We start from the raw sequence: 21,680 nt of genomic DNA, 5'->3' as shown, positions 1-21,680 counted from the left end.
GCGTAGAATCCCAGTAATAGCGGACAATAGTGATATAGCATCGATTATTTTATAAGATATCGATTTGTTCATTAATCTACTTTACGAAGAATGCTTTATCGAGGCAACTCGTTTAGATCTACAAGTGTAACATTGCACGAGTCATAACATAAGTGTAATTGTGATGAATCATATCATTACCTCGCTCAAACGACGAGAATAATTTCTTACTCCTACTCGGTTTCGAACAGATTTTGTCACACGATATAGTAGACCTTTCAACATTTCAGCCAATAATAGCTCGTAAACAAATCGTTGCGTCCATGTAACTATATCTCGTCAAATTTATCGCGATTGTATAAGTATTGTGCAATCAACGACTAAGTTCTTTTCTAATCTCAAATAATTATTGGAGTTATTGGAGTATTTTGATATCAATTCTATTTTTTAATGTAAAATTTATTTTCTACACGGAGAGAATTTTATAGAAGAGTTTCTCTGATTAATATTTATTACAATAATATATACATAGTAAAATTAATTAAACATATTTTATATCTTATTGTGGTAGATATTAATATTTTTATTGTGATAAATATTAATCAAGGAAACTCATAAAATTCTTCCAATATCATATATATATTGTCTCCTCTTTACCATGATTTTTTAGGATAAATTCTGTAAGAGAAAATTTTCTTTGTTTATGTAACCGCAATTTTATTTGATTCTTCAAATAGGCGCAACGCGTGAAAGTTTTGTCACGATTAAAGAGGATAGTGTGTGAAAAATAAAGCTCAACCGAAATCGCACTGTCGACTTTACCTGGCGGTTTAAATCCCGCATCAAAGTTTCGAATCGCTCTCGATACTCCATTAAACTGTCACTCAAAAGTTATTATGCATTTCTCTCTAAGGGCTCAAGAACTCGCGTCCGTACACGATCGGCCATTACCGGAGGACATTTAGCGACTTAATGGCTCCGACTAAAACTGATCGACATCCCTGCGTCGATCTTTGCGATACGCTAGCAAAAGACACGTTATACATACATGGCGTGAAAGTTTTTTCCCTTATTCGCAAGTTGAACCGAATCACTCTGTGATTTTCTTCGACGAAGCAAAATGCATCGCGAAAAATGCAGAGTAAATCTTGGAGTCGATTTTTTTCTCAATAATATTGTCATTTATTTATCTAGAGAATTCAATTTCTATACACAGAGAGAATTTTTTACCCTGATAATTATGGTGTAATCATGCGACAATATATGATATTGGAAGTATTTTATATGAGTTTCTCTAATTAATATTTACCACAATAAAAATATTAATATCTATCACAATAAGATATAAAATATGTTCGATTAATTTTACTATATGTACGTAGTATAATTTACTATGTAAATATTAATGTTTTATTGTGATAAATATTAATTAGAGAAATTGCACAATTACGATGTGTGATTTTCAGGGTAAATTCTAAGAGAAGATTCACTCCGTGTAAGATTAAGAATCAAGAGAAACACGAAGAAAATTAGTCAAACTAATTACAAAATATATCGTAATGTCGTCTTCAAAAATCTAGCAAGAGAAAGAAATATGTATATAAGAATATTGAGGTTGTAGGAATATATCTCAATCGGCAACAATAACATCATAAACTCGATTGCTCTTGATGCAGATTGAGCAATTTAAAGGTCGAACCGGCGAACTCTTAATTGTGTAGATCTTTCGAATCTTGAAATATCCTCTCTCGGTGTATCACGATTTTACAAAGTGCAACGTTCTTTCGCAAAGGTATAGAGTTATAAAAAAATTCAACATGCCTACAGACAAGTGACGAGAGAAAGAGAGAGAGTTTAACAATAACAGAGATGACTATTTTTATGACTGAAGTAAATTAAATTTAAAAACATTTTGAAGCGCGTTGTAAAGTGCGATATCTAAAATAACCTGGAGATTCTTATCGCGATCGTTCGAGTATTAAAAGTTAGATACGACGTACAACATTGCAAAATACATGAAATGAGAACCTCTGCTTGCACTAGGTAACGGATTGACAAACTCGACACGCCCCGCTCACGATCGTACGAAATTAAGACTGATAAAGCCCTAATGTAATATACAATTTCTTACATATAGGATATAAAGAAGAGAGAACGAGGTGATATAAAAATCTATGCAATAAAGTTATAGGAAACAAACATAAAAGCGTCATAAAACACATTAATGTACATTTATATAAGCAATTTGTATACTGGAATTGGAAAGATATATTCACGTTCGTATATATCTTTCTCTCTCATATTTATTTCTTTAATTAATATTAAACTATATCTCTTGAACGATGAGATATACAAAAATATATGACATCATTTATCTGTTTTAGTTTTTATTTTTATAGATATTACCTCGTTACGTATAATATTCGATAATTTTATTTAAATTTATTCCTCGAGCCTCTTATATTTATCAACGGACGAAATAATTGCGGTTGAAATCGCGATATACGTAAAAAATAAAGACTCGTCATGTGCTGATAAACATCCTGCTTCGTCAATATTTTCACGAAACTACGCGCTTCTATTCCGATGCGTAAAAAAAGGGCGGCAATGCGTCAATTAACATAGATAGACCACAGATCACCCACATTTCGGAACAGCACTTTTAATTTATCGTCCGGAACGCGTTTGTAAATCTCATTGTTCTTTTTAATTAGGCATTGCGCAATATTAGTTATCATGGTGAAACGTGTGAGCTCCCGTAATCTCAGGTATATAATATTACGAATCATCGCGACATCTCAATTCGCGACTCTCCGGATTGTTTACAATCGTTAATTCGCGGCGTGCACTTAATTCCAACCGTGACGACATTGATCTTTTGTACACATTAAATAAGTAGATAACCGATTACTCTCCCGAAGTAACAGAGTCGCGTCCAGCTGAATAAAACATCCTGTATCCGTGTATCAGATCGCGGTATGTCTTTAATAAACAGCGACCATGCCGGTCTTAATCCCCATTCGTTTCGAATAAACACATATGCCATATATTTAGTGTTGAATATCTCCGAACGAAAACAGCCAATATAGCGATTTAAAATACAAAAATGATCTTCTCTTGTCGACGAATAAGACGAATTTCATTTTATTTTAAATATTATTAGAGTATTATTTTCGCTCACATATATTTCAAGAATGAAACTTATTTTTAAACTACTATCATGTATATGTAAGTGACTATACTATACGGAGAAAATTTTCTCATAGAATTTACTTTGAAGATCATGGTAATCGTGGAACAAAATAGTATTGGAAAAATTTTTAAATAGTTTCTCTGATTAATATTTTTACTATAATAAAAATATTAATATATACGCACATGGTAAAATTAATCGAATATATTTTATATTTTATTAATATCTTATTAATAAATTGACAACTATTTGGGAAATTTATATTTAAACTCTACTATGCATATTTACGGATATGCACAGAGAAGAATTTTAAACGAGTTTCTCTGATTAATATTTTACCACAATAAAAAATATTAATATCTACCACAATGAGATATAAAATATGTTCGACTAATTTTATTATGTACATATTAATATTTTTCATCATGATAAATATTAGTCAGAGAAATTCATAAAATTGTCTCGAGAAAATTCTCTCTGAATAGAATAAAAGTTCTTATTGATATCAAAAGACCTGGACCCAATTTTACAATCACTAAATCGGTTGTTCCCGCTCTTAGGCAAAGGTGATAATAAGGGCAGTCACGTTCTCACGTGCGAGCGCGAAAAGTGACGTTTTATGGAGCGCGCGATGACTGATCAATCGTCTCCTTTCTCCATTTATGGACGGCACGTCATGTATTTGCGCTCAACGAGGAGATTTAACCGCAAATCTACAACGTCACTTAAGTGTTAAGGGCGAACTGTATCTAGTCGATTAACTCCCTGCACCCTACATCCCTGCCTCAATCACAACCCATCTTGTACATAATACAGAATTATGCGCGCAAGAGACGGAGCCTCCAGCGATAACAAAGCATTGCAAAAAAATGAAAAATATAATACAAAAAAACAAACATTACATGTATTTGCCGGCATAATAACTATTTTAAGTACACGCTGTGCTTTTAAAGTAGTAAAAATAACATTTAGCTAACGGGAATTGAGCTATTAATGACAGCATTGTTGAATAATAATAAAATAATAGAATAATCTCTCTTCATATATGTCACATGCAATGTCCCTTTATTGACATTGGCACTAAGCGGCGCTACTGTTTCGTCACTGTGTATCGGTCGAGAAAAAAATAAAAAAAATATTCTCTTTAAGATGAAGAGATGTTCTCTTACTTCGCTATTTCAATAAGGTTTTCTCTAAACAAGCGAACAATACAAATGCTCGCAAACAATACAAGCGCTTCGGAAAATAGGTGGAAAAATAAGAGTAAAAATATATATGTGAAGACAAAGTCGTGACGGAGTGCTTACTTTAGGATTTCCGTTGCCAAGCCACGGTATAACGTTGTCGATGAACATGCCGATGTCCTGGCACTCGATGCTATTGGTCAGGTCGCCGAGAAAATTCAGCAACACGCTGCCGACGTTCAGCTTCTTCTTGATATCCGTCGTTGACAGGAGCGGCATGAAGCCGTCCATATCACGCGGATTCACCGCCATGGTGAGCGAGATGGACTCCTGACGTCGCGCGTCCTCGTCGTCGTCGCCTCACTGTCGCCTCCTCCGCGGGTCCGTCGAAGAAACAAGGACGATACGTGGAGGAGAGAACCGCTTTGCACTCGCTCACGTCAGACACACATCACTCCCGTTCGTCGCGACGTCGGTGCCCTCGAATACTTAGGCGCGGAAATGATATCTCGCGTCCTTCATCGTGCCATTCGGCGAGACGAGGAACCGTCCTCGCGCGAAAACACAGAACGAGAGGGCGATAATTTTCTCAAGTAAAACACACCCCGGGGGAGGTTGTATTACACGAGCCCGGCGATGCGATGTGCTCGGCGTAAATTCGGCACCGATTCTCGCACAAATCGTCGTCACCGCTAGTTACTTCAACCACCGTCGTCGTCGTCGTCGCCGCCGCTCGTTCCAACGTTCTTACGTGCGGCGCGACCGCTTTAAACGAGCACGTATCTCCGGGTGTCGCGCGGACGATACCAAGGTCACGTTGCGCACGACTGTCAGTCCGCTTGTCGTCCACGTCGCACACCGCCTGTAAATCGTAACTATCCGGATCGCGAGACGCGGGTAAACGAGATCATCGGCACCGTGTACGCGACGCCATTTTCGTTTCACGATTCACGACCAACTTCGCCGTGTCGCGCGCCACGCCGCCTACAGTGGCGCCACCTGCCGCCCGCCGCGGGAACTCATTCGCCCGCGTTCCAAAATGCATTTGTCCTTCTTCCTCCTCTGTTTTGATGGCCTCTACAACCTATTTTTACAACTTTTTCATCAATTTTGCTCGACAGGTAGCATATTTTCGTCTCTTTTCAGGCAAATTCTAAAAAACATAGACAAAGATATGTTAACTGTCGGATAAAACTGATGAAAAAATAGGAAAAAATAGGCCCTTAAAGCCATTAAAACAGAGAAAGAAGGACAAGAAGTTTACTCGGCCAGGTTGTAATAATATGATGAGATAATTAATAATGATGATTGTGAGATTATATTTTCAATTATGTAAGTGTGTGTGTGTGTGTGTGTGTGTGTGTGTGTGTGAATGTAAGTGTAAATAATTGTTCAAAAAAATCACTCACAAAAGCGCGCTAAGAACACGTCCACACTCGGCCAAGGACGGCAACTCAATGCACTCGCCGGCTTCGTTGCCGCGCGCGACGCCGCTCGACCAATCAGAGCGCGCGAATCTCTTCGCTTTGATTGGTCGGCGTTGGACGCCACTCTACAGTGGATTTTCGAACGCAGGCCTCTTCAACCGTTCGCCGCTGATAAAGTTCGTTTGAATTCGCGTCGTTTCGAATAATTCTCCCATTTTACAGTGATTGACATCGTTAACTTGTTAATTCTTCCGTGTTTAATAAACGCATTTGCATACGAATTACGTAAATATGAAAAGTTTAATAGCTTTCCGCGTATTATTATAATCATTTCGTTTTAAATTATTTCGATATCGAACAACTTGTGTTAAAGCATCGCGGCCGATGTTCAATCGACGATTGAGCAAGGTGAGTAAAAAAAAGAATATATATTTTGGCTGTGATTTTGATTAATTGCGAGTTTATCGCGTATTGTTATTTATCTGATTTGAATTCTAATGAACGACAGGCATACATACATGCACGATTTGCATACACTGTATTTCGTAATGAGATTTTAATGAAGATAATGATATATATATGTATATACATAGTTACATTCACATATACAATATTAGGTATGTACAATATAATTTTTTGTTATCGCTTTTATACTTATATTATGCTCTCGCTCTCGAAATCCATCCTCGAAAATATATATATATTATTTCTTGAATGCAATCGCGAGTCGCGATTATAAAGTTGTGATTATGTGGAATTTCGACGAACAGTTTTCAAGCTCATCTAAAATCGCATGACTTCCGTGATAATCGCGAATGAAAGAATCGCACTACGACAAAAGAAGTGCGTATACTTTCATATAGAGTATAGAGCTATATATATATTACAATATAAGGATGGCAACGAAATTGTTCTCGTCAAAAATATAATTTGTTAAAATCGTAAAGAGAGTCGTAATCGATTTTACATTACAAAGTGCATTACATCGCGTTTACACGGTCCTGATCCATTTTTTAATACATTCTTGATTAGCATATAATAATAATTCAAATCAGCTGATTGCTTCGAGTCTCGCATTCAATGCTAATATATAAAATATGCACGATCTTACAATTAGAATAAATATTATAAAAGGTGATAATGAATGCGTGTAATATGCAATATTTTCAAAACGTGGTATATTTTTTGATAGCTCCGATATTTATATTCTGCGCATTAAAATTGTAAAATACAATCTCTGTTAAAAGATATAAGATTGCCACCATCCTTATATAAAAATTGACAAACGCTGTATGAAAAACAACGTCAATTAACAACGTCGATTACAGAAAATTATGCTCAAAATAAATAGGATATATAACTTATACAATTTATATATTATATGTATGTATATATATATATATGTATGTATATATATATATATATATATATATTTATATATATGTATGTATATATTACTTTTTATAAATAGCGTATTGCATACAATCTTTTGCACTAATATTTTCGTTTGACGATTGGACAATCCAACTAAATCCCTACAATTGCTAAGAGCTATATCACAATATGTGGCAATAAAAATGATGGAGCTAATAGTTAATTCTTACTTGTCTTGAGTGTTTGAATTCGCTCGAGTACGCGCTTCTGATCTATTATTATCACGATCATTAGACTGTCCAAAGACTATTCTGCTTACGATAATTTGTATATTCGCGAATATACGCTCTTTGCTCTTATCGCATACAATCAACAGCCCTGTGAGATGCTTAATTGATAAATATATATCGTCCCTGTATCGCGTCTGAGCGAAAAATATTGAAAAATATCTTGCTGACTGGTCTATTTTTACTTATTTATGTCACAAAGCTTTGTATATGAAACAGCATACTTGTCAAAGACAAGCGAGATTCTCGATCCGTACCCAAAATACGTTACTGATCGCACAACGATTTGTTTTCGCGTTCATATAACGAAGTTAACGAGTAATTAAACTTAAAATGATTCGGAGTTGAAAGTACCTCTGATGTTAACAGTACAATTTGTACATTTTCACTTATATATGTTTAGAATTGCATTATGCTACGCTTATGTACAATTCGTTTCGCATTTTAGAGAGAATCTGACTGTCAAAGTCATAATTGGCATCTTGTAACTTTCTATAGGATTCTTTTTTTCTTACTGTACGTTTCACGCCTCGCGGATAACTTAATGGACCGAATAATTCGCATCACGACGAGAAAGACAAGGAAGTGCTTATCATAATCGGTTATCTTTAAATGTAGTGTACAGAATGCAATCTTGTCACATCATTTCACCTAAATTAGATCTAGATTGTTTGATATCTCGCTGTGAATATCACGATATTCGAATATATATCTGTTAGACATACTCTCCGAGAGACCTTAACGTGATAGCAGTCGCACGTAAGCAAAAAATAGTCAATGCGACTCGGAATAAATTTGTGTACGAGTATCTAGATTAAACTACACAATCTCCTAAAAAATTAACTACGTATTGCTTTCTCAGCGAATAATGTTTCATAGAGTTTTACCAAATGCTAAACGTTAGAAAGATTTTATAGAATAGGTTTGAAAATGTCACAAGTGACAATCTAAAGTATCATGTAAGCGTATCCACAAAAGGACATTGTTAGGCTTTTTAGTATCCAAAGAACTAACAAGACACTTTTAATATAAATTCTAAATTGACTAAACGATTTCAACCAATATTAAATCCTTATTAAATATTATTTTTATAAATCAATATAAATAACTTGTCGATTTACCAAGCTAAATTCATAAAAAATATTTTCGTATAATCAATCTAAAAATTGTCTTGAAATAAAATTTTTACTATGTCCTATATCACGTGATAAAAAAATTATAAAAATGTAACAACAAAAAAAACGTAGTATATATTCAATATCTTAATGGAAAAAAGAATGTGCCTTAATTCTATTCCATCTTATAACGCTCTTGAACACTTTCTATTGTTGAATTTTTGCCACTCAGTTGCACAAATCTTTCTATGGTAAGGCTATTGTTGTTGCTGCAGTTGTGTCAATAGTGGACATACTTCGACCAAGGGAGTTCCCAGAATTTCTTGGCATACTTGATTCATGTCTGGCTCCATCATGAGTGAAGAAATCTGATCCTCCGTTAACATCTCCACACTATTGAAAAGTTTAGTAAAAAAAAAAAATTATATTAATATCATATTTAATTGAAAAGAATACCTCAGTAGAAAACTTACCTAGCTAAACTTTCGCTGTCTGATGTCTCTTCATCTGCATTGAGATAACTCATTGTCTTTTCTAATGGACTAGGGACTTTCTTTCCTTTAATTTCTAACTTTTCTGACTTTTCAGACTTGTCCTTATCTCTCTCCGCTGTCTTTGGTTCACTAGAACGTCGTTCTGTTAAACTAGATATGTTTAGCATCATCATACCATGACTGAGTAATTCCTTGACACGCTCCCCAGTACCGCCACTCCACAACATATCGAGAGATTGTCTTCTGCTTGAATTTGCTGAAATAATATTGTTTATATATATATGTGTGTGTGTGTGTGTGTGTGTAAGCTTAAAGTATAAACATTTTCTCAAAGAAACACATTTATTCACTTACTGGAACTACCACCACTAGCTTCGCCACCAGCTGAACTTCTAGTTATCCAATTGGCTATGCTACTATCGAGTTTGCCTTTATTTTTTATCGAAGGGCTTCTCGTAACTTCGGCTTTTTTCTCTTCGGTCAGGGTAATTTCATTTACTTTCGACATTGTGGGTAAAGACTTTTGCGTTATTAATCTTTTTCGATTAAACTGCTCTTTCGGCGGCTCGGCAGTTACGCTAATTTGCTGAGTAGCTTCTGGACTTAGATCCATCGGTAGCGGTTTGTATGGAATTTGATCTTCCTCATCGGAATACACTTCATTGTTATAATAAACTTCTTCCGGCGAATTGTTCAGGCTGATTTCCGTCCACTCATCTCCATTGTGAGTAGCAGCACTGTTCTTGTTATCGTTTACAGGGGTCTGAATTTTTACTCTCTTCTCGATAGGAGATATAATGCCTGATAAATCCGCCAAGCCTGATGCAGAAGAACTCGTGTGATTTAGAGTCGATACGATATGTTTCGAATCGGTGGCCGCGATGCTTCGTGGACGATCTCGTTTTATGTATTTACGAGGTTCGGTAGACGAGAGATTCAGATTATTTAGGCCCAGATATTCTGACGAAGAATCTCTTTCGATCTGAAAAAAAAAAAAAAAAGAAAAAATATTATTATTTAATAAAACTGAAGAATAATAAACAATTTGGAGAGACTTATCCATACTTACTCTTGTAGGCATAGGACATTGCACATTCGGACTCATCTTGTCGGGAAGGCGTAAATATTCGTCGCTAGTGTAATCTGTACTGTCAGGAGATCCAGTTACACTAGAATCCGTCGGAGTTGCCGTGTTGGTTTGGGTGCTGGAACGATCGGGCGCATCTCGTGAATGTTTATCGTAATTATCCATACCATCGTATCTCCTTGTCTGTCGGAAAAATATAATAAAAATTTTATACACAGCTCAAATTATTATTACTCGCACGTAACTGATGTAATTTATACCCTGTGAATCTCGTCACTGATCTTTTCGAGATTTCGTAATGCTTCTGCGTATGAAGCTTTCGCTTCACTAACTGATCTCTCCAATACACTGACTTTCAGCTTCTGCTCCTCCAGCATTTGATTAAAGTGCGCTTTCATCTCATAGTAAGGCCTGTGTATTGTAATTATTATATATTATTTTTTTAAATTATAATTATGCAGACAAATGATATTTATATTCATAATTTTTTTGAATATCTATTTATATTACAGTAGTCTATGCATAATTTAAATTGTCACATAGCATTCTGATTAGGAGGGGAAAAGAGCAACTCGACAAATCGTGTGTGCAGTGTACTTATCGTGAAAAGCTCAATTCAAAAAAGTAGCAGGTCAATTTGAAATATTCTGATATATAAATATAATTCATGCACAAGATCAGAATAATGGTTTGAAAAAAATAAATGAACAAGGGGTTGAATAATTTGATAACATACATACAAAATAATATTGTGTATTAAAAAATAAATAAATAAAAAGAATATCTATCCTACTTACAACATGAGCAAGTTGTGCCTGTAGGCGATACTGTTTATCAGAAGCAAGCTGCGACGTGCACCCATACTGCCAACATGAACATACAACCAAAACACATAAATACCATAATAGGTCTATATAGAAAACAACATAACATAATAATAATCATTCAAAAATAGCTCAATGATTATTTGAATGGGGAGTAAAATATGTCAACAACAATGAGAAGAAATAATGAGGTTTGACATATACCCAGATAGCCACAGTAATTATTATAACATCATTTTGATGTCAAAATGCATCATTTGCTATCAAAATGATGTCATAATAATTACTGTGGCTATCTGGGTAAATAACTATTTGATAAATTAACTTGGTTGTATACAAGGTTTTTTCAAAGTGGGCTCATATTAAATAATAATTATATGCAGTACAATAAATAACTTCATGCATTAAAAAAATTATTGAGAGAATAGGAATATTCTCAAACTCCATTAATGAAAAGGTTGCAAGTTTCTTACATACCTAGATTTGGCAATAGTGCGTTTTAAATCGCGCTGCAACCTTTGAACTTCGTGTTCTGCTTTGTGATATAGTGCTGTTGTATGCCTGTGTTCTGCTTCAGAGAGAGCTCTCTCATGCTCTGATTCATTAACTCGTGACGTAGCATGATTCAACATTTCCTATATTTTATTATATATTATAAATATTTCTTTTTTATATTTTGTCATATTGCATATTATTATAATTTTCACTACTGTAACATAATTAATAGACTTTACCTGCCAAGCATGGTCAAAGCATCTTCCTTCAGTTCGCAATCCTTCTTCTGCTAAGTAAACCATTTCTTTAGCTGCTGAATGTTGACTATTGGCTCTTTCAAATCTAATTGCAGCCTTCTGCGTTTCTTGTAATGCCTATATAAATAATGTTTCCAGAATTATTTCTATATCTAGTGAGAAATAATTATTTATATAATTATAGGTAAAAAAATTTTTTACCTCTTTTGCTTTAAATCTAGCATCGTAATACGGTCTGGATTTTTCAATGCAAGCTCCAAGTTTCTTAGCTAACGTATCGATCTTGATTGTTGATTCGCACAATAATTCTCTAAAGATTGCTCTTGCTTCCTAAAAAATTATAAAATACATGATATAACAAGATTAATTATATTAAAATAAGTATGATTAAGAGATGACACACAAGTGATAACTTTGTGGAAAAAACTTTAATCTCAAGTTATAAGTCACATAGCATTTATTTCTTTAGATGAAGTTGTCATAACTGATTGTTGTTAAGATTATCTTCTCTAGTCATTATCCATTTGCATATATCTTACATAGCAATCACCTCAATAAAATCTAATTGCATCCAGTTCTAATATATATAACTTGCCAGCAATTTTGTTCTTCAAGCATCATCAGCAGATATCGCAACATAAAATCTAGGCATGCAAGAGATTTTTGCAAATACAAAGTGATGTTTTAAAAAGAAATACTTACATCTAAATCAACTTCTAATTTATTAATGTCATCCGTAGCTGTGTTTAATCTTTCAAGTTCAATCTGAAACAATATCATGTTTTTTATATAAAAGTATGTATACATATATGTATACATATATAAAAGCTGAATATAAAATAGCTGTACTTTTTAAGTAATAAAATAATATAATAATGTAAAATTTGTATATACATAAAAGATATATTTTACAATTATAATAATAATAATTTACATATTCATCTTTTCAGACTATCAACATTGACATAAATGAAAGAAACCTCTCATATATATATTATGCCCCAATTTCTTGCGTCGAAATAAAGTTACTGGGCAACGAGGGTAATTTAGCACGCGCTATCGTGATACATAATAGATATTTGTCGGAGCCGGGTGGCAGAGGGGGAAATAAGAATCGGGGACGTTTTATAACTCGGCTATGTATGTATATATAGGGCGGAGAAGGGAAAAAAATACAGAGACGTTCGCCGAGAAGAGAACGGAAATGCTGTCGCAATTCGTGTCGATTCGAATAAGAACCGACAGTAGTTCACGTTCTCCTCTGTTCACGTGTAATTAATCGCGGCCGTCTTTTTTTCGACGGACGGCGAAATGTCAATATCGCGCGGAGTCGTCGGGAGGATCCGCGACGGAATACGCGTCCAGGAGGCGAATCTCACCTGCACTCGCGGGTCCACCGCATTCGTCGACGCGATCGGTATCATCGGCACACTCTTTCTGCACACGTCCACTCATAATTAAATCTAGAGAGTGAATTTTATTTACAGCTCTACATGCCACCTGTGCGCGTATCGTCTGCTACATATCAGGTGGCCATGTTGGATGTCAAAGCGTATATAAAATGCTGATTATAGCAGGGCCGTCGTCACGCTGCCAGGAAGGCGGGGAGAGGCGTAACATTTCTTTTTTTTTGGGGTCCCCCGAGAGTTTTCGCGGGGTTGGAAATGTTATCTCTCAAAGGTCGCGTGATAATGTAGCTAAACAACAGATTAATGGATTTGCGAAAATTGCATCGCTAAATTTATATAGTTGTAGCATAAAGTGAATGTTTCTTATAGAAGTTTTCCTAACAAGAATTTGATACACGGATATAAATTTTTGCAAATATATATTTTTTTTAATTATGAATATTAATGTATATTTCTATTTGATTTTTATATAATTATTTCTTCTTCTTTAGAAAATTAATTTCGCGAAAGTTGTAAAGCTATACAACTAAACAAGAGATTTATATTTTATAATTCTTTCTAATTATAAATATTAGCGTGTACAGATCGATCACAGTTGTCTATATTTTTTATTCGATTATATTAATATGTCTTTATATTTTTTCTCTTCTTTAGATAATTAATTTCGTGAAAATGTTAAAGTTACAATTAAACAAAACAATTAGCTTAATGTTTATTGTACATACGACAATTATTCATCTCGTTATTGATCATCAATTATTATCTCGAATGAAACTATTCTGTGCAGAGTACTTGAGCGCCGTTTGACTTTCCCGCCAATGTGACGTCACGAGGACGATTCAAGATGGCGGCGGAGTGCGTCGTTAGGTGGCGTCGCGCGCGCCGGAGCCGCCTGACTCGGCTGCGTATCTTTTCCCACTCGCATTGGTGAGTCGTGTGTCCGTCGGAGCAGGTGGATTATCTATCGTTCTCCGGGGAAAGCGGCGGCCCGTCAGCGAGGAACGTCACAATCATCGGACAGCATAATAATCGCTCGCCACCGGTAAGTGAAAACTCACACGTATATTGCGTTGCACAAAGGGAAGAAATAAAGATCATAATATATACTTAGTGCCGCACAAAACGCGCCGTCTTCGAATTTAATTTCGAATGACCGACTGGCCAAACAAACACAAAGAAAGTATCTTCCGAGGCATTGCGCACGTATCCTCACACAACTCGGACTTTCTATTTCGGCATTTTTATTACCGAACGATCGAGCGTGGCTTCGTTGGAAGGAGAGGCGCGCAATAAAGGTCGCAATCGCGGTGAATCCGTTTTTCTCTATATACCTGCTTCGTCGTATCTTTGTTTCGATTCTCGAGAAAAGATCGGGGTCGCAGATCCTGCGCGTGTCCTTGCGATCCGGTCACTCCTTGTGCACGACATCGAAAGCAGCTCTCGCCTTCCTTCCCGCGTTTATTTATATTTACCAACATTTTATCTCGGAGGATGATTGAACTCTCTTTCTCTCGTCGCCACAATTGAGATTCGTCAGTTTGATTTTCATGTCGTTATTCAAATCGACATCAAAACAAAATCGTCCCTTTACGTTTTCTGTGAAGGATTCAAAATATCACAATTATTTCAGTGTGACATTATTAATCATTCATTGCCGTCGACACGTCAAATTTTCTTACGCGCGAATGTAAAAGTGAATTATATTATTGTGGAGATTATTTCCTGTATATTATCGAAATATTTTAACTTTTCAAAATTAATAATGTCGGTCTCGAACTCTCAGTTATGTATGTATGTACACTTGTACACCATTGTTTACATCGCGCGAACGTGTGTATATTTCATATTCGTGTTTTGATTTGCACGTATAGAGAACGCGTTAGATATAGATTCAGAAAGTCCGAAAACGATTCCGAGAAAAGAGGAACGCGCGAGAGTTGAAAACATGTTATGTATCGGCGTATCAATCTCCGATTGATCCAACATGATGGCTGTTCAAATTGGTGGTTTAATTGTAAATATGTAAATATGTCAATAATGTCAATAGTCGCGCGGCGAGCAGCTTAAATTTCTGACGTTGCGCAGAGTGAATCGACTCAAGGACGCCGCGAAAATGTTTGCGCGCGCACGCACAAGTGCCGTCAAATGTCAGAAGCACTTTTACCGTACGAATCGTGACCATTTTCACGCGTGGATTATCTCCTTTCGATTGATCGAGTGACGAAATTTTGACCAAGTCACACATATAAACATATTTCACTCGAATTATCTTGAAACTATTTCAAAATATATACACGGAGAGAATTTTCTCCTCGAATTTACCCTGAAAATCATGGTAATTGTAAGATGCATTTTATAAGTTTCTTTTTGATTAATATCTACCACAATAAAAAATATCTACCGTAATAAGATATAAAATTAATATAAGTGTAAAAGACTTATAGGAATTTATATGGATAAAAATATTATGTAAAAAAAAATTAATTATATAGAAGTTAGAAAAAAAAAATTTTTCAGCCTGATTCTCTTTCAAATTTTCTCGACATCTAAATGTGCAGAGTTGTCTTCAAGAAAGAGTTTTTCATTAAGAAAGATTTTCATCAAGAATTTTCATTTTTACCATATTTTACGATTTTTATATAAGATGACAAGTAAATATTTTTAAAGATATTAATAGTTACAAAAGATGTAAGTAAAAATTGTAACATTTCAGAACACATACACGTTTTATAATATATTTGTTTTTTTTCTATGTCAAGTTACGAAAGAACTTCGACAATGTAATCGTATTAATATTATATATTATCTATGATATTGATTAACATTAAATGTTTTAATCTCATTATATTCATTTTAATATGAATTACAATTATACATATTAAAATATATAGTTTAAAGAACTTATTGCCTTAAAAATTCTTTAGTCTTCAGCTTCAGGGTAGAAAATAAACTTATCAAATTCTTCCAATACTATATTGTCCCACGATTACCATAATTTTCAGAATAAATTCTAAGAGAAAATTATTCTCTCTGTGTAGTTTTCGTCAAATCGTCTCTTTCCATCTCTCTGTGTTTTTCAGTATTATTTTATTATTTATTAGGATTATTTATTAATTATGTGTATACATATATTGTACACATTTCTTCTTGAGTGTTGAAGATATTAACATTGCCAGTCGTACAGATAACTGTTCGTATCGTACGAACGCCCACTGTTCGTCCTGGTGATTGTATGTTATCGTATATATATCCTTAAATTCGTATATATATCCTTAAATGGAAAATTGTTCTTAAAAACGTATCATGTTATTATTATATTTCATGATTATTTTTTATGTGATCAACTGTTTGAGAGCTATATTCAAAATATAATAATTAAATGCTAAACTAAATAATTAAATAACTAAATCTAACTAAAAACGTATACAGCGATTTAAAGAGACACGAATTTATTCATATATTTAATAAAAATAATATTGAGTAATACTTATACAAATATATAAAATATAAAAGAATATATAGGAAATTCAGAATTTTAATGAATTTTTCTTCTTCAGTATAATAAATCATCATTGTCTGTGAAGCGACGGAAAGAAAAAAAAGCTGCATGAATAATTTGATAAAATTTTCCATTCACCGAAATGAGTACATTCTAGGATGATAACGGAGTTTTCTTGATAGTACGGTATCTGCGTGTCTCGCGCTTTAATCACTGCCGCACGAGTCGTCAAAATGATTGATTAATCGAAGCATGCAGCTTTCAATTAGAACGGGGATTAAACCGTCACCCAGTGTATGGGAATGAGCAACATCGTCGAGTATACAGTTTGACGAATGCGTGCGTGTGCGTAGCCGGTTGCAGGTCGACACTGAGGCTGACAAAAGCGACCGGTTTAATGGCTAGACGAGATAGAGCCGAGCTGAAGCGAATCGGCTTTTAAAGAGTCACCCGGTGCACAAGACTGCACGGCGGAAGACACATCGAGAGGAACAGCCGGTGCGTGTGCGTTTTGCTCGCAGGCAACGCACCAGCCAGGTATTCGAACCTTCCGACAGGACTTGATGGCGTCACGTCACGGCAAACTATGTCTGCCTCGAGTCGCTCCGTTCTCTCTCGTACCACTCTCCGTCCTTTTACGTATCATTTCTTATCATTGCTCCTCAAATAATCTGTCAAACACACGCGCGCGCGAGCGAGCGTTCCGCTTTCGGGCAGACATATGATGTTGAACAAGCGAGTTTAAAAGGCGTAAAAGCAAGGGGAAAAAAATCTCGTGAAAAGACGAACAACGAAATTTTTATGTCTCTATTTCAAGGCGATATCCAATTTTTATCTGTAATTATTTATTCATTTATATACAGAGAGAATTTTATCCTTAGAATTTGTATCCTGAAAATCATGGTAATTGTTTAATACGAGTTTCTCTGATTAATATTTACCATAATAAAAATATTAATATCTGTCACAATAAGATATAAAATGTGTTTGATTAATTTTATTAATACATTTATTAATATTTTTATTGCGGTAAATATTAATCACAGAGAAACTCTTATAAAATTCTTCCAAAATCATATATTGTCTCACGATCATTGGAAATAAATTCTGTTTATTTAAATCTTTGGAAAAACCTGGCTTTAATGTAGACATGTCGTAAAGACGTTTAGAGAAAAACCAATTATCAAGTCTATTAAATTTTATTACAAATGATCGCTATCATTTTGATTGCTAATAATTGCATACTTTTTTATGTAATCTTAGAATTAAGTCTATTACACACTTTTTGCTTTTTAAAGCTAAATTACTATCGATTACTCAGTTTATTCTACGATATACAGAACGATAAAACAAAACGATTTTAAAACGATTCAAATTCATGTGAAGAATCCACGAATGCATCCCGCAGTTGGTGATCTTCAGTCACCCGGTACGGACGAGGGTAGCAATTTATATCGGTAAAAAAAAGGAACCGTGGAAATGCCGGTCGTCAGACAGAGGCAATTTGCTTTCTCGATGGCGAAATAATTTGCATTTTAAGCGTTATCGCGTGATGCACCGATAACCGCTGGAGACGTCTGGATGCGCTTTGACGACACGCGTTCAACTCTGCCGGAAGGTTCGCCTAGTTACGACACTGCGAGAGAGCAGCAGGAAAGCGGTAATACCGCAAAGGAACGGTCGGACTGTTGTTTTCGTTTCGCTTTGTCTCCGGTGCTGGTATTCCGGTGCTGCCTACATATGCGAGCCATAGTGAGCCATAGAGTATTGTGAAATGTCATTAGACCTGGACACGAGCGACGCGGAGCGTAACAGACCCCGATATTAAATCACAGATTTTTAAACACGATATCAAATGACTAATAGTCCTTTTTAATTTACGAAAAGAGAAATTTCAAATATGAGTTATTTAAAGTTAAATAAAATTTATATATTTAATAGAAGAGGGGGAGTCGCGCTTTTTTTTAATAATAAAGTTTAAATCGATCGGTTGATTGCAATGAAACTTCGGTTTTACTTTCTTCTGCTCTTAGAAATGACTCGCACCTGTTAGAGCCCACGAAAGAATCTCGCACCTGCGAGACAGATGTTGGTGTAATCTTTCATTCTTCAGATTTAGCATGAAACGTTTTACGCTACTAATCCTCAATATAATTCAGTTTGTAATATTAATCACATCGTTACTCATCCTTGTGAATAGTTTTACATAATACCGGTAACTAACTCGTACAACAAAATTTACACGTTTGTATGTTAATTATATTTATTAGCAGGCAATATTCTGCGCGTATATGTGTGAAATTTATGTTGCACTAACATACTTGATATATCTTCACATTTCAACTGGAACATTAGCAACCATTTAAATTTTGTTTCGAAGATACCGATTGTAAGAAGGAAGTAATATTCTAACGAACGGGCATTATCAGTATGTTTTCAGTCAACATTAGAGAGTCATATTTTATCTATAGCTGTTGATATATAAATATACCTAGTTTGTTTTGATAATGGTATCGCAACGAAACTTTCATGTAACTCTATATCTCGAACATTGTCGCTACGCGTGGACATAACGGTGCGGATGGCCCCGATAGGGTCACCCGGTACATAGAGAGAAAGAGGACTTGGTCGACCTTCTGTTCGTGCAACGACACATGTCGGCGCACGAAAATGCGGGCTGAGGGACGGTCAGGTCAAGAGCATGGTCGAAGGGACCAGCTGGTTTAGAATAATTTTGCGATTGAAGTTCGAGGATATTTCCATGGTCGTAATAGGGGCATTGATCACACAAATTAACAGGATCGGTCAAGTTTAAGGGCTTCGCGAGATCACGAAAAATATTGTGCCCAGCTTTGAAGAGCACAAATAATTAATTTATTTTGATTATATTTTAAATTGTTATATTTTTTGAATTTTAATTAGAAATATTCTTCTAAGTATAATTTTCAATATGACACGAAGAGAATTTTTTTTTAGAATTTATCCTGAAAATCATGGTAATCGAGGGAGTTTCTCTGATTAATATTGATCACAATAAAAATATTAATATGTGCATAGTAAAATTAATCGTGGGAGTTTCTCTGGTTAATATTTACCACAATAAAAAATATTAATATGTACATAGTCACATTAATCGAACATTTTATCTTATTGTGATAGATATTAATATTTTTCATTGTAGTAAATATTTAATCAGAGAAACTCTTATAAAATTCCCACGATTACCATGATTTTCAGGGGTAAACTTTAAGAGAAAATTCTCTGTGTAGTTAATATACATGCTATATAATTATAATTTTTAAAAATTTATTTTCAATTAATCGGAGCGAAAGTGATTTATTGCAAAGTATGTTTATCTGGTATAAAACAGATTTTGCAGATTTGATAAAGCAATCGATGAATTATTAATCCGTCGTATGCATTATTTATGAGTCGAATTAATGGGGAATAAGTTTGAATGTCAAATTGTGCAATGTTTCATCGGCGCTTTTTATATTATTTACACATCTATGGAAACACATCACGGGTGTGCCGTGTGACGGGAGACAGACACTTTTGTACTCGGTAATCGTAAAAAAAATGTCCGTAAAAAACGCCACGTAATGCGGAGATCGGCAATCGACGTCACCCATGAATCGCTGTTTATTCCGGTGATTAATGCACGACTTGCATTCTTTGTTTGCGAAATTTGCATGTACGGTTCTCTCGTACATCGAACATAAGTACTGAGAGAAGCAAAATATGAATAAAAAATAGTTATCAATCTCTATGTGTGTATTTATACACATTGTTCACGTGTTTAGATGTGAGATTTTAATATATTTTGTTATATACTTTAAAAGCAATTATAAACCTTGTCGACTAATGAAATAATAAATGAACAGCCTCATTGTTGAGATAACTGATAAAATAAACGCTGGTCGATATGCGTCTTTAAATGTTCAATGTATTATAAGAATGGGATTTAAAGGAAACGTAAGAGGAAGGCCAAGTAGGAAGTCGACAGTTGCAACGTGACTATCAGCTTCTTTATCCGTATTCTCGAGACGGAACGAATCCGTATCTATACGTATGTACGTTCTGCACATATGGAAGATACGCACATGCACGCATCGCTTGCAAAGCGTTCGTTCACACGAACGCGTGAACTGCATTCCACGATCAATTTTATATACTCCTGTCACTTGAGCTTGCTTCGATTCGATCTCGATACTTGTGACGAGTAAGCTTTTAATTTAACCGCAAAAAATCGAGACGCTTGATTTTGATCTTCACACGTTTTTATAAAATAGAAATCTTGTTGACAGTTAGTAGCTATAAACTCAAAATAATGATATATATAACTGTGTTTCTGGTTCTTACCTGTAACTTGATGTATGAATTTCTGCTACACGTTATCATTTCTAAATAATTATTTTGCATTTATCCGATTTCATGGCCGTGCGTTGGCGATTAAAGACCGCGATTAAAGTTGAAAAACCGTCATCGCGGAACTGCTCATTTCTTCCCGATAACCTTCGTTTGTGCATTGTCGACGCGGAAATTATACATACCGAATCCATCAATTCTATTCTATCCTAATACCAGCCGTTTCCGTAATCATCATCGACGTCAGTTCGATGATACAATGGTCTGTGCTTCGCGTATCGCACCAATAATTTCCGAGTTATTAAATTCTTGTTTGATTGATTAAAGAATTTTCCGGGAAACATTCATTGGCCAGGTTTAACGAATGGAAATCCTTAGAGATATACTGTTGCAGAGTTTTATTATTTCCGCTTGAGACGTATTATTCTATACACGAATTGAAAAATTGTCTGCCACGTGTTTCGTCGGGCATCGTACTATATTATCAACTTGAAATCTTACGTTACATAACACGTATATGCTTATATTGCAACAATGCATTATCACGGTGTTAATGCATTGCAAACAATTTCTCGAACCTATTGATATTTTTACATCACGATGTCGAATGATGTGAAAATTTGATTCGTTGTTATGCATGAAATAAAATCTCGAATGTTAGAAAAAAAATTGAATGTGGAATTGATAT

The 21,680-nt window shown here is 34.9% G+C and overlaps 3 protein-coding genes across 7 annotated transcripts in view; 1 reads left to right on the top strand and 2 right to left on the bottom strand.

Moving 5' to 3' along the window:
* chb (CLIP-associating protein) overlaps positions 1-5,512 on the bottom strand; it is a 47,341-nt gene extending 41,829 nt beyond the window's left edge. For 3 of the 4 annotated variants that reach the window (XM_029320109.2, XM_029320111.2, XM_029320110.2), the window contains exon 1: positions 4,480-5,509. In XM_029320109.2, the coding sequence (XP_029175942.1) occupies positions 4,480-4,668 (189 nt within the window). In that variant the 5' untranslated portion in view covers positions 4,669-5,509. Of the gene's footprint in view, positions 1-4,479 lie in introns of all 4 variants that reach the window. The other variant, XM_029320108.2, reaches the window with a different exon arrangement.
* An 812-nt stretch (positions 5,513-6,324) lies between these two features.
* Positions 6,325-13,280, bottom strand: LOC114944253 (uncharacterized). Its single transcript, XM_029320071.2, is given in 12 exon segments — positions 6,325-8,952; positions 9,033-9,309; positions 9,408-10,035; positions 10,123-10,323; positions 10,401-10,551; positions 10,938-11,003; positions 11,442-11,599; positions 11,699-11,833; positions 11,918-12,046; positions 12,419-12,481; positions 13,096-13,116; positions 13,118-13,280. Coding segments are annotated over 12 exon segments (2,019 nt in total). The 5' UTR covers positions 13,172-13,280; the 3' UTR covers positions 6,325-8,816.
* A 752-nt stretch (positions 13,281-14,032) lies between these two features.
* Positions 14,033-21,680, top strand: part of LOC114944254 (PTB domain-containing engulfment adapter protein 1) — a 35,125-nt gene continuing 27,477 nt past the window's right edge. Inside the window, exon 1 of one of the 2 annotated variants that reach the window (XM_029320075.2) lies at positions 14,033-14,167. The gene's annotated coding sequence lies outside the window, so the exon portion shown is untranslated. The remainder of the gene's footprint in view (positions 14,168-21,680) is intronic. The other variant, XM_029320073.2, reaches the window with a different exon arrangement.

Source organism: Nylanderia fulva, unplaced genomic scaffold (assembly GCF_048542155.1).
Source record: "Nylanderia fulva isolate GAGA-0341 unplaced genomic scaffold, ASM4854215v1 Scaffold17, whole genome shotgun sequence".
Classification (NCBI taxonomy): Eukaryota; Metazoa; Arthropoda; class Insecta; order Hymenoptera; family Formicidae; genus Nylanderia; species Nylanderia fulva.
Note: the sequence above shows the minus strand (reverse complement) of the source record. Positions and strands in the feature narration are given on the sequence as shown.